Below are 13,379 nucleotides of genomic sequence, written 5' to 3' on the forward strand. Positions count from 1 at the left end.
GGGGAAAACTTTAATTAACATTCGGTAACCGGAGTGAGGATGAATGATAGTGGCGTATAGGATAACGGGCTGATGCATGTATGCACTTATCTGTACTTGGCTTCACCCACTTATAAAAACATATTAAGTTGCTTAGAAATTTAAATTAAAATATGCATAGGCATCGGTCCTGTTAGACACATACTAGTGGGAAATCCGGACTCTCTAAGAGCACTTTAGTCCTATCGATTCCAACAATCGTTACTTACATCTCGCGCTCTTTTATTTTACTCTTGCTCTTTATTTTGGTGTTCGCAAGAACCACCAAATATTTTAAACTTTGGTTTTTCGCTTTGCTTGGGATCGCAACCAAGTTTCACGCACTATAATCTAATCACAACAAGTGATAAAGTTCAATTCTTGTGCTCCACGCAGGGTCAATACTCTTACTTCGAAAAGACTACAACTAAACCTTGTGTATTTGAAGGACAATAGCGTCCTATACATAGGCATTGCAGGGACGCGACAGACCCCGAGGGTTGCGCTCAGGCGCTCCCGCAGGATTGCACGCCTTCTCGGGAAGACCCGTTGGCCAGTGTTCTGGTCTAGCAGGGGTGTCCTTGGAGCCTCATGGTCAATGGTACACAAAGGGGAGGCCTGCCGTCTCTAGAGTAGCTTATGTTGTAGGCAATGTCGGTGACAAAGAGGCACGCGCGGGCGCACATGTCCTGTACGTTGTGGGATGTTTCTTGTTAATTGTCATGATGTGATAGGAGAATGCCCTCTTTAACTCTGGCCGCGCTTCTGTGCGGCACCCCTCCCTTGTCAGCAGGGCAGGTAGATGTCCAACAACACGTCACTACAGGATTACGCTACCAAACCCTGCCTGATGCGCGCATCATTTGCGCATGTAGGTCAGGAGATCGGTTTGGGAAAAAAATGAGTGGCTCGTGTGATTTCCCCTGATAGAGTATAAAGGAGGAACCGGAGCCAAGAAGGGAGGAACAATCTTATAACATGCACATACATTTCAGCAAGAACACACGCATGACATAGGGTATTACACCTTCTCACTGGCCTGAACCTGGATAAGCAAAGCCTCCATATCTAAAGATTCGATGTGTTCGACGCCTTGCCGATTCTCTAAGATGTGAGCCCTCTGATCACTGATATCGAGATCACCCATCGACATAACTAGAGGGGTGACGTGAAGAGGAAAAAAATGATAAGAAAAATTGAAAATCTCTCTTCCTCCTTTTGTGATCGAATTGAATCTCTACAACATTGTTCTTTTTCCTCTGTCCTGTTGCCAGAGAGGTTTGGAGAGTGCATGGATCTGTTTTTGGCATTATCCGTGCCCTAAGGTCTCTTTGTTTTGTGCCTAGGACTGCCCAATTGCCAAATTTTTGGTTGAGGTTTTGCTTGCCGATGGATTGGACAACTTTGACTAGAAAAAATTACCAGAGTTGGTAAGGAAGCCCTTCATCCAAACAAAGGCCAATGTTTTAGTCATGACCAAAATATTGGCAAGGTGCACCTTTGGTAACCATCCAGACAGTCCCTGATTCGTCGTGCAATGCTTACTTTAGTCCTAGTTAGTCTTGTCTGAGATAATGGTGTGATGTTGAGTTTGTGTTGGTGTTCTTCTGTCGTCTAGGCGAAGTTATAGCTGACTGCTCTCGCACATGACGCTCCACGAGTCCAGCGTCGGGTAGCACGCGTGCTGCTGCTGGTGGTGGTGGCGATGGAGCGCCTCCGCGTCGACGTCCGACGGCAGCCGCAGCGCGTCCCCGAGCGCGCCGTCGAAAGGGAGGCCGTCCAGCAGCGCCGAGGCGGAGGACGTGTCGAACGACGCGGGCAGGAATGCGCCGTCTGCCGTGGGCTCGGCCTGGGCGCCCGTGACGTGCTGCACCATGAGTCGGAAATTGACGGCGTCGGTGCTGATGTACGTGGTCGGCGCGCGCTTCGACGGCCTCGCCCGACGCTTCCCAACCCGCCCGGCGACCGCTGCGTTGGGCCCCAGGCCCACCCGCCTCTTGTTCGTCGCGGCGCCCACGGGTGTGGACGGCGCGATGGAGTCGCAGGCGAGCGATCCCGTCGGCGGGGAGGCCGTGGACGCGAACCAGCTGCCACCGCCGGGGAAGTCCGGGAGGAGGGACGACGATGAGGGCGCCGAGGCGGAGGACGGGGAGGAGACTGCGGGGGAGTAAGCGTGCTCGTGCTCGGGCATGGACATGGAGGAGAAGTGCAGCGCTTGCATGATGGCGGCGTCGGTGTAGTAGGGCGAGAGGAACGACGTGGATGGTGGCGGCCCCAGGCACGACATGGCATCCATACGGCGAGGCTGACGATGATCAGTGAGAACTGAAGCACGTTGGAAGTTGGAAGGCCGGCGTGCAGCGCAGGTGCAGCTAGTGTGAGTGTGGTGCAGGAGGAGGAGGAAGAGGATGGTGTGCGTGCGGCTCTGTGGTTTGTGAGGGAAGGTGAGGTCTTGGGGAGTGGGAATGGAGGAGCGAGGTAGCAGTATATAGGCGAAGACGGGTGTGGTGGACGCAGGGATCCCGCGGGAAAACGTGTGGGCGCATCGGCATCGGCATCGGGGGTGTCGGCGTGCGCGGGGGATGGCGGGGCCGCGCCGGCGCGGGCGGTTTCGGCATGTCCCGGTGTCGGACTCCACCGTTGTCGACCTGGAGTCAACCCAAGCCCGGTTGTCCACAGCGCGCGCGAACCTATGTGCCGCGGCCGCGTGCGCCCATCGTCGCCAGACGGTGGCGTGCGTGCGTGCGCGCTCTGCTCGCGCGCGCGGCGCACGTTCCACCCGAGGAGGTCGTGCCAGCATAGCAACGGCCGCAAAGCAGCTGCCCCATCCATGCGGCCATGCCCCGCTTTGCGCTAACCACGTCGGACCGTCGCTGCTACTCCAATCCGTGAATGGTCAGTTGGAGCTGCGGTGCGGAGTGAGTGATGGGCTTGATTGTGCGTTGCCATGCCCCGCCAGAAAAAAAGAATCTTATGCGACCCAGGTCGCACGTTCTGCGTCGTGAGACCCTCTCGCGATGATAACACCTGGAAAAACGAATCTCAAAGCACATCTCCTTTCGTCCACCTCTGGCCTCTCTCTCCACTCTCTTTCTCTTCCGTCCAGCAGTGCTAGCACAAGCGCCGAAGCGCGAACAGCAGGCAGATCATGTCCAACCGCTGGCACCATCCCCATCAACTCCTCCATCCCTGCCATTCTCCGCCCCGGCGTCTCCTTCTGCGTCGCACCCATTGAGTGTTAGGCCAGAACTACTCGCTAGCACTCGAGTATACTGATAGATGACCGGTGAAAGAGCAAAGTGATGGTACGCTCAGGCTCTCTAGGCTAGTACGCACACACAGACTAGTGAAGCATGCACCGATGGAGCTACACTTGAGAAAAGATACTACTTGAATTGATCGGAGTGGAATGATCTTACATCGATAGAGTAGTGCTCCTTTTATAGGGGATTACAAACCGACTATAGAACGCATGTGCTGACATCCAGTGCCTAAATGACATCATGACTTACGCTGTAAAGCTTAGCTACTAAGCCACGCCTCCTGTACTGCTCAGGAAATTACTATTGCCGACATGCAGCTACTACTACCTTCTATCACTTCATAGCTAAGTAATAACTACTACTGCCGTTGCATGCAAGCTGTGCTGCTACATGCATGCTGAAGACCATCCGAAGACCAGGTTGACCCAACAATCTCCTCCCCAACCTTGTCGAAGGAGCTTGTTTCCATGATCCCGATCTTCCCGCGTGGTTCCTGGAACCAAACGCGACCAAGTGTCTTCTTTGGGATGTCTGTCTTCTCGTAGTTTGAGTAGCCCGTACGCCGTACTCGTCCTTTTTGATCTCGCAGTGCTGCGATCGTCCCGTAGGCTCGCCGAGAATATCCCCCTAGGCGTCGGAACCTCTGTGGAGTGCCAACGTTGTTGTCGGCATCGAACAAGTCTGACCGCGCTGTTGGCAGGAACATGAACTGCCCACAAACCACCTCGCTCGTAGGCGTCAGTGTTGCTGGAGTCGTAGTTCCTGACATCACACTGCCGAGGAACTCCCTTCCTGGGTCGACGTGTCAGACGTCATGATACCCGGGAACTCCCTTCCCGGGGATGACTTGTCGGACATCGCACTACCCGGTGTGGCTTCTCCCAAGGTAGTGGATTCCTTGTCGCTCTTCCCATCAAACTTGCTTGTCGGGTCTCCCCTAATAGTTGTGAGTCGTGCCTCCCGCACGGACTCGATGGACCCCGAGCGCGTCTGGGTTGCGGCGTGGCCAACCATAGAGCGTTGTGCCTCCTTCATGGACTTAATGGTCGCCATAGTCTCGGTCGAGACCTTGCCGCCCCATGACCGTCTCTTCATTGCCTCCTAGTTGAGGCTTGTCGAAGAGTGCCGTGTCGCCCACACGGGCTTGCAGAACCCCGAGAACGTGGTTGTCGGGGTGGGGCCGACCTTAGAGTGTCGTGCCTCTTGCACGGGCTCACTGGTTGCCAGCATCATGGTCGGGACGTGGCCCACTAGATGCGTCATTGCCGTGCCTCCTGACACGGGCTTGTCGGGTCCCGAGGATGTCGGGTACGCCTTTGTCGTGCCAACTTGCACGGGCTTGACCAACGTTGCAGGGGACGTGGTTGCCGGGGCGTGGCTCCCCCACACCCGGGTCTTCATCTCCTCCCAATCGTAGTCTCCCCGAGAACATTGTTGTCGGGGAGAGCGCTACCGATGTCGGGAGGGGATTACTTGAAGAGCTCCATGCCTCCCGCACGGACTTAACGGTTGCCGGCACCGTGGTCGCCGGAGGTGTTGCGCCCTCCTGCACGGCTTCGATACTTGTCGGGACCATGGTCGTCGGAGGCGCTGCGCCCTCCTGCATGGTCTCGACGCAAGCCATCATCATTGCTGGCCCACCGTCCTCTTCAGCCTCGACGAGGTTTGCCGCGGCCGCGGCATCCTCGTCAGCCATCCTCTTGCGGCACTCACGGGCCCAGTGGCCCTTGATGTTGCAATATCGACACTTGTCCCGGTCGTCGTTGCCGGCACCTCGTCCGGCTCCGCCCTGGGTGCGACCGCCGCCTCTGCCGGTGCCGCCTCCGCTGCTCTGGGCACCGCCACCACGTCCTTGATGCTGCCTCGCCTCCCACTTCTTTGAGAATAGGAGTTGTCCGCCGCCGAAGCTCTCGCGGCCGTCGTCAAGGCGGTCCTCGACCACCCACAACCGGCCCATGAGCTCCTCGATGGAGAGCTCACTCAGGTCAAGCAAGGTCTCGATGGAGACCGCTACCTGAGCGAAGCGAGGTGGCACAACGCGGAGAAATTTCCGCACGACTCTCGCATCGTCCATGGTGTCACCAAGCGCTCGGAGTTGTGACGCAACGCTGGAGATCCGCATGGCGAAGTCGTCGACGAGCTCGCCCTCCTTGAAGGCGATGTTCTCGAAGTCCGCCCGCAGCTTTTGCGCGTTCGCCTCGCGCACGCGGTTGTTGCCGAGGCGCTGGGTACGGATGGCTTCCCACTCCTCCTTGGCGCTTGCCTTTGCCGCGAGCATGCCGCGCATCTCCGGCGGCGTGGCGCGCATGAGGGCCGCCACGGCTTTCCTGTCCTCCTTTCTCTCGACCAGGTCGTCCTCCATGGGAGCCTAGAGGCTCGCCGCATGGAGGTTGCACTCCATGATCAACACCCACTCGTTGTAGTTCGAGCGTGTGAGCATCGGGAAGGTGATGGGTACGCTACCGCTGATGGGTTCGCTCTCTGCTGGCTCCTGCTTCTCATCTTCCCCTCGCCGTACCAGGGATGTGAGGGTCGTTCAACTGCGAGCTCGCCGGACATGGGTGGCATTTGATGGAGCAGCCGAGGCGACTAAGCCAGCACCGGCGGCGGGCTGCCAAATAATATGAAAGGGGATCAATTTCTGTTGGAAAGTAATTACATTAATGGTAAGGATGAATTACCAGATACACTCGCCGCTTGAAGGTTCACGAATACACATGTCATACGATAGACAGGGTCGTTCGCTCCGAAGCATGCGACCATTTTCTTCCGCCATGCCACATGCTGCTGCTCACCAACCCGTCTCCACCGTCCGTACGGATCAAAGCGGCGACCCTCCTTGTACTACGGTACTACCTGCAAACCAGCAGGCAGCGGCCGCTCCTGAGATTCCGACTGGGACTGGTGCGCGCCGTCGGTCGGCGGGCTGCACATGTCGCACGCACCACACAGCTGTTGGAAAGGAAAGAAGTCGTACCGCTCCCTCCAATGCGAAATCGCTAGCAAGTGCACGGACGCAGGAACGAACGAACCAACCGGCGCGATTTTCTTTTTGTTCCAACGACGTGAACAGAGCAGCGTGATTAGTGGGAGGCTGTTTGCTCCTCCGTCCTGATCCTGCGTCCAATCCGGCAGGCACTCACCACCATAAAAGGAAAGGAAAGCAGGTTTACCTGTCCATTTCATCCACCCGTCCCCCGGTTTAATCGCGGGAATGGCGTGGGCTCGCTGTCGCTCTCGCCGGGATCTCACTGCTGGCCGCTGGCTAGACACCGAGCTTGAAATGCTGCTTGCTTTGCGAGCAGGACACGCCAAGCACTGAAGCCAACATCAACTGATTACACATAGATTACTTTTGTTTTTGCCGACGAAAAGGATAGATTAATTACTGTTATTATCATTGGCTGCCGTCATCAGTGCAGTCTGATCAGCAGTTTAGTTTGCTCGGAGGAAGATCTACAAGAGATCGCCGTGCCGTCGGCTCGTCGCCGGGTGCCTTTTAGTCCCGGATTTGTGATTTCTCTCCTCTGTTTTATCCCCCTTCTGCAGTGGAGATTCTGCTTCCATCGGAATTGACCCTTCCTTCACCGCGAGGGAATGGAATTACGAATATATTTTCATGGATGATGACAGACCGAAAATGGCGGACCGTTGAACCATCTTTAGTTAGTGCTCGAGCGATCGACCGATCGATCTCCTCGAGATCTATTCCTTGTTTTTTGTTCAGACAACCGACGACACACTTCCTTACCGTGGCCTTCCCCGCGGGCTCTTTTCGCCGACGAGGTAACATATTCTTTCAGTACTGATATGTACATGATCGTAGTAGTATGCTATCGCTATCTCTCCTCTCTGTAAACCGTTGTTTTCTGAATATGGCACTCAGCACTGCATACGGGGAAGCACACAGAGACAGAGAGCACGTAGTGATCCATCCCTCTTATTATACTCGTCCCATCAGATCGATCGCTGCGCAAAAGCTGAGCAAGGTTGACGGATTCAGCCAGTTTGTCAGCGCTGAAAAATGCGCCATGAAAATCGCTCGCAAGCTGCCTGACTCACTGTACCGATCGACTAAACTACGTGCAGTGGCCAGTGTCAGCGATCGAGACGACGACATGCTTCCCGCAAAAAAAAAAAAAAGGAGAGAGACGACGACATGCACATATGATACAGTATACTATCGGCAATTCGGCATGGGTTTTAGTTTAATCAGGATGAGACGACATCCTATGAGGCATTCCCTCCTAATCGAGTGCCCGCGCGAGCGACGACTTCCCGTGTCACCCCGATGGCGATGGGGTCCAGCCGGCACTCGATTGCCTCCACTAAACACTCGGTAATAATCTAATCTATTGGTGATGGACTATGTATGGATGGATCATGGATCATGGATCATGGATAGGTAGATCTTGATCTGTTCTTTTGCCTAGGTCAGGGTCCACTGGAAAGTTGAAAAGCGCTTGAAAGTTTATGCCGCATGTTCAAATGATCTTCTTCTTTCAGGGAGAAAAAATGACCTTTACAACCCAGTCAAGCATCCAGGACGCAGTCTGCATAACAAAGCAGTTTGATCGCGCACCGATCACGTAGACGGTCAGCAGCACTTTTCACCATACATGAAAATGCAGTAAATTCAATTATGCTAATTGGCATAATAACAATCTTATTTCCGACATTTCAACAGTCCTGCGAACATTTATCTGAGAACGTACGTACGTATATCTTGAGGTCAATCTTTCCAGTCCTGCTACAAGAAAATGGCTGATTTATGATGGCAGCATGATCTCACCTTGCGGTAAGCACCCACCGTACAATTGTTTAACACTTCCACGCCAGATCGATCCCCCGCTTATAGAAAAATCTAAAGCTCTTCATGTGACACTACGCCGTTTGACTTGTGCCACCTGCTCCGGCCTCATCCACTAGCATAGCATCGGTCGTACACGACCAGGAATAGATATACTACGAACTACGAACTACGAACTGGTCTAGCTAAGGTCCAAGGACAAGGACACAGTTGAGTTTGAGATTAGCTAAGCGGCCATTATTATAGTGGAAATAAACTAAACAGTTGGTTCCTATCACATGCCATGCCACCATCACCATGCACGACGGACGGATTCCTTCAGGTAATAGCAGTAGTATGGTAGTAACATATAATAAACCATCTGACGATGCTCTTGGAGTATCTCCTTGTCGCCTACAGTAATTCCCTTTGACATCACGGGGAACGACAACACCCCCATCGATCCTTAGTCCAAACCCTAGATTGATAGGTCAATGCTCGCTTGCTGGGCCTACAGTAATTCCCAGAGCTTTGTTTTCTGCATGCCGCTGACTGCATCTCACCGTCCAAAGCTAGCTCGTGTTTAAATTTCAAACTTACGTCTGTCTTCTGCACGCACCGTGATGCAAAGTGCACCGCAGTTAAAGTACGCATGTTCATCCACTTGCTCATGTTCTTTTTTGCGGACGCATTGAAATGGTGAGGAGAACGAAAGGAGCGCCGCCGCGGCGGCATCATTGCGAGCGCGATGCAAAACAGTGCCATGTTGCAGCGGTCTTTGACTTCGGCCGTGGGGTTGAGCTATCGTTTGTCCTATCCTACACAGTCAGGAATCTGCTGGACGTGCTTGTTCGTTTCCCTTTCCCGGAGGGGTCAGATGCGTACAAGCCAGAGTGCCGCCAGGGCACGACGCCGCGTCGATCCAGCTGCGTCCGCACCACCGGGACAGCACGCAAGAGACCACCTCCGTGCGCAGGGAATAGGTGCCCGCCGCCGCCCGCGGCGGTTGGGGGGAGGGAGGGGGCGGCGAAAGTGGCGGCTAGGTTTCCGGCCGAGCCGCCCCTGCGAAGCGACGCGGGGGAATTTTTAAGACCTTTTACAGTACATCCATGATATATTAGCCGTCCATTTACAGTGGCGACTAGGTTTTGCAGATTCGTGTGCGAGTACTGGATGGATCATGGGTGCCTGTGCTGCTTAGTACTGGATGCGTGTGTGCGCGCACGTGGGGTACTGGATTAGTAGTGCAACAATGCTAACACTTACAGGAAATTCATACGGGACTGATGTTACGGAATGATGTGTCATTATCTGCTTGGAAGTTGGGATGAGGACGACCCCACAGCGAAAATCAGGGGGTGCAGGGATTGGTGGGGAGGGAGTCCGTAGGTGTAATACATGCATGGTTAGGCCGGCAGCGGCGTGGGGATGTCGGAGGTCGGGGACGACCGCGTGTACGCAGATGAATCATTACAATTAAAGGTTGGAATAAAGAACCGATTTACCCCTAATTAGAAATTAGCACCATCGTTGGATCAGTTTAATACTACCTGTTATATTGGGTAGTATGATGTACCATAAAATATCTTAATTTTTTCCCCGAATCGGGATGAACTATCTTATGACATGCACATACATTTCAGCAAGAACACACACATGACACGGGGTATTACACCTTCTGAGTGGCCTGAACGACCTGGATAAACAATGCTTCCATATCTGAAGATCTAAATTGTTTGATGCCTTGCCGAATCTCTAAAACTAGAAAGGTGACGTCAAGAGAAAAAATGGTCTGAAAATCTCTCTTCCTCCTTTTCTGATCAAATTGAATCTCTACAACATCTGTTCTTTCTGTGTTGTTGCTAGAGAGGTTCGGAGAGTGGCTGGTTTTTTGGCACTATCCATGCCCTAAGGTCTGCTCGGTCTGTGCCTAGGATTGCCCTACAAGAAGTTGGATGCCAAAAATATTTGGTTGACGTTTTACTTGCCATGGATTGAACAACTTTACCCCGCAAAGAAAAAAAAGGATTGGATAACTTTCGCTAGAAAAATGTACTAGAGTTGGTAAAGAAGCCCTCATCCAAACAACGGCCAATGTTTTGGGAGCAATGCTACATCTTCGAAGGAGCTGTTACGTAACCCGCGTATGAGATGATTTGGCAGGCTTTAATTGGGCATTAGAGAGGGCTGGGGCCCACCTGAAAATCAGGGAAAATCAGGGGGAATGTTTAGTTGGAGGAAAAGGAAATTTAAGTAGGTTACGTAGCAACAGTACGTAGGTCTAGCATTAAGTAATACAAGCTTTGCTTGATTTAAAAAAAAACAGTACGTAGGTCTAGCATTACCGATGTTTTGGTCATGACCAAAATATTGGCAAGGTACATTCTGGTAACCCATCCAAACACTCCCTAATTTGTGGTGCGAGTCTTGTCTGAGATACTGTGGTTGGTGAACTATATACTTATGTTCTTCTGTCGTCTAGGCGCAGTCATAGCGTTGCCAGGTTTTTGCCCCGCAGCGTCCGATTGCTGGCATGAGCAGCAGGCTTCATGGCAAATGGAGTGGAGCTCGATCGGCTAGATCAGCTGGCTGCTCTCGCACATGACGCTCCACGAGTCCAGCGTCGGGAAGCACGGCGTCTGCTGCTGCACCAGCTGCTGTTGGTGGTGGCGATGGAGCGCCGCCGCGTCCACGTCCGACGGCAGCCGCAGCGTGTCCCCAAACGCGTTGTCGAAAGGGTGGCAGTCCAGCAGCAGGGCGTCGAACGACGACTCGGGCAGGAGGACGCCGTCTGCCGCGCCGGGCTCGGCCTGGACGCCGGTGACGTGCTGCACCATGAGCCGGAAGTTGGTGGCGTCGGTGCTGATGTACGTGGTCGGCGCGCGCTTCGACGGCCTCGCCCGACGCTTCCGGGCGCCCGCTGCGTTGGGCCCAAGGCCGACCCGCGTCTTGTTCGTCGCGGCGCCGACGGGGCCGGACAGCGCCGCGTCAGACGCGACCAGCACGGAGTCGCAGGCGAGCGATCCCGTCGGCGGGGAGGCCGTGGACGCGAACCAGCTGCCACCGCCGGGGAAATCCGCGAGGAGGGACGACGATGAGGGCACCGAGGCCGAGGACGGTGAAGATACTGCGGGGGAGTAGTCGTACTCGTACTCGGGCATGGAGGAGAAGTGCACGGCGCAAGCGATGGCGGGGTCGGCGTAGTAGGCGGGCGAGAGGAACGACGACGAGGTGGCGGCGCCAGGGCCAGGCACGACATGGCGTCCATGCGGCAAGGCTGACGATGATCAGTGAGAACAGAAGCTCGTTCGAAGTTGGGAGACCGGCGTGCGAGCAGCGCAGGTGCAGCTAGTGCGAGTGTTGCACAGGAGGAGTAAGAAGAGGATGGTGTGCGGGCGTCTCTGCGGTTTGGGAAGGGAAGGCAGGTGTATGTAGGCGGAGACGGGCGGGGGGAGGCGAGTGGGGTCCCAGGGGAACGCGTGGGCGCATCGGCATCGGCATCGGGGCGTGTCGGCGTGCGCTGGGGAGGGCGAGGCCGCGCCCGCGCGCGCGGTTTCGGTGTCTCCACCGCTACCCGCGGGGCCATCGGGCGAGCTGGAGTCAACCCAACCCCGGTCGTCAACAGCGCGCGCGCGGCGCGACGGTGGCGCACTGCTCGAGCCGCTGGCGCGCGCGGAGCACGTTCCGCGCGAAGGAGGTCAGGCCAGCATAGCAACGGCCGCAAAGCAGCTTTTCGCTAACCACGTCGGACCGTCGGTGCTACTCGGTGATCAGCTGGAGCTGCGGTGCAGAGTCAAATGTTGCTGCCCACCAACCCGTCTCCACCGTCCGTACGGATCAAAACGACGAGCGGAGTCCGTCCGTCTCGCTCCTTGTAGTACGGTGTACGAGCAAACCAGCAGCAGCCGCTCCTGAGATTACGACTGGCGCGCGCTGTCGGTCGGCGGGCTGCCAAATGTCGCACCACTCAGCTTTTGTTTTTTTTCGAAATGGAGGCAAAATTTTTGCCTCATCGATTAATTAAGAAAAGAATTGCCCAGTTAATTAATGAAAAACCAGACGACAACCGATACAAACTGAGCACGGACTAACTACTCACACGGCAATAAAACCCTACAACCACACACACAACATCCACAATCTGAAGAACACCTCGACATAAGACATTAAACACCTTCCAACCCACAATGACGACCCAATCTAAGAGGACGGGCCGAGAGACTGTAGATCATCCATCAAGCAGGCATAGACGCCTTTTGCCTATGCCGCCGCTCTTGCCTTTTCTCATCTTCTTTTGTTTGCCTTTTATTGGCGTCCTATCAGAAGGCAAGCAATCGACCTGCCCAAATCAGGTCTAGAGACCTCCACAGTGGCGAGCAAGTCAGGAAGTTTTTTCGTCAAGAGAGCATTTGGATTTGAAGTAGGTGCAACCACACTTGTCTCGATGGTCATGTCACTCACAGGCATCACATGCAGGACGGTCGCAGACGAGGGAATGGCAGAGACTGCAACGTCCGAATCACCACACCCCTTGGCATCAGGTATTTGTCTAGACTCCAGGGGTCATGACGCCGGTAAAGCCACAATCGAAACCTCCGCGCGCGGGGGGGGGGGGGGGGGGGGGGGTCCGCCTTTAGTTGTTCGATGAACAGAGGCAGAACCGGGCCCGCACACAACTCCCGCAAGTTAGGCATGATCTTCTACAACACCGGAGTCACAACCGCATCATTGTCCAGTCCCTCAGAGGCTGACGACGACGAACAGGCTCTAACACGAGAGGAGAAACGACCACAAAGCTCGGTACCCATCTCGACCTTGAAGTTGTCAACAGGCACAACCAAATTAAGGATGCAATACATGAGCAGTCACAGCTTTTGTTTGAAAAGGAGAATCCGTACACTACTCCAATGGGCAGTAGGAAATCGTGTGCACCGGTCTCCGGTTTAATCGGATCAACAGCTCGCGGGAATGGCGCGCGCGGCGTGGCGGTGCGGTGGGTTCGCCGTCGCTCTCGCCGGGATCTCAAGGATCTCACTGCTTGCCGCTAGCTAGACACTGAACTTGAAATGCTGCTTGCTCGCTCACTCACTCTGATGCTACGAGCAGCACGCGCCAAGTACTGAAGCCAACATCGACTGATTAATTTAAAAGATGGAGCAATTGTTGTTATTAGCGTCACTGGCGTAGTCTGATTAGCAGTTTAGTTTACTCGGAGGAAGATCTACAAGAGATGGCCCTGTCGTCGGCTGGTCGATCGCCGGGTGATAGGCCCGGATTTGTGATTCCTCTCCTCCGTTTTATTAGGGCAT

General features: G+C 54.6%; 1 protein-coding gene and 1 pseudogene across 1 annotated transcript; both read right to left on the bottom strand.

Moving 5' to 3' along the window:
* Positions 1 to 977: 977 nt before the first annotated feature.
* On the bottom strand, positions 978 to 6,379 carry LOC125535588. Its single transcript, XM_048698657.1, has 2 exons — positions 5,963 to 6,379; positions 978 to 5,892 (listed from the first exon to the last, which is right to left on the bottom strand). Exon 2 carries the CDS (start codon positions 2,816 to 2,818, stop codon positions 1,643 to 1,645), a length of 1,176 nt encoding a protein of 391 aa, XP_048554614.1. The 5' UTR covers positions 2,819 to 5,892; positions 5,963 to 6,379; the 3' UTR covers positions 978 to 1,642.
* Positions 6,380 to 10,377: 3,998 nt separating this feature from the next.
* LOC125540954 lies at positions 10,378 to 11,494 on the bottom strand (annotated as a pseudogene).
* Positions 11,495 to 13,379: the final 1,885 nt, after the last annotated feature.

Source organism: Triticum urartu, chromosome 2, assembly GCF_003073215.2.
Source record: "Triticum urartu cultivar G1812 chromosome 2, Tu2.1, whole genome shotgun sequence".
Taxonomy (NCBI): domain Eukaryota; kingdom Viridiplantae; phylum Streptophyta; class Magnoliopsida; order Poales; family Poaceae; genus Triticum; species Triticum urartu.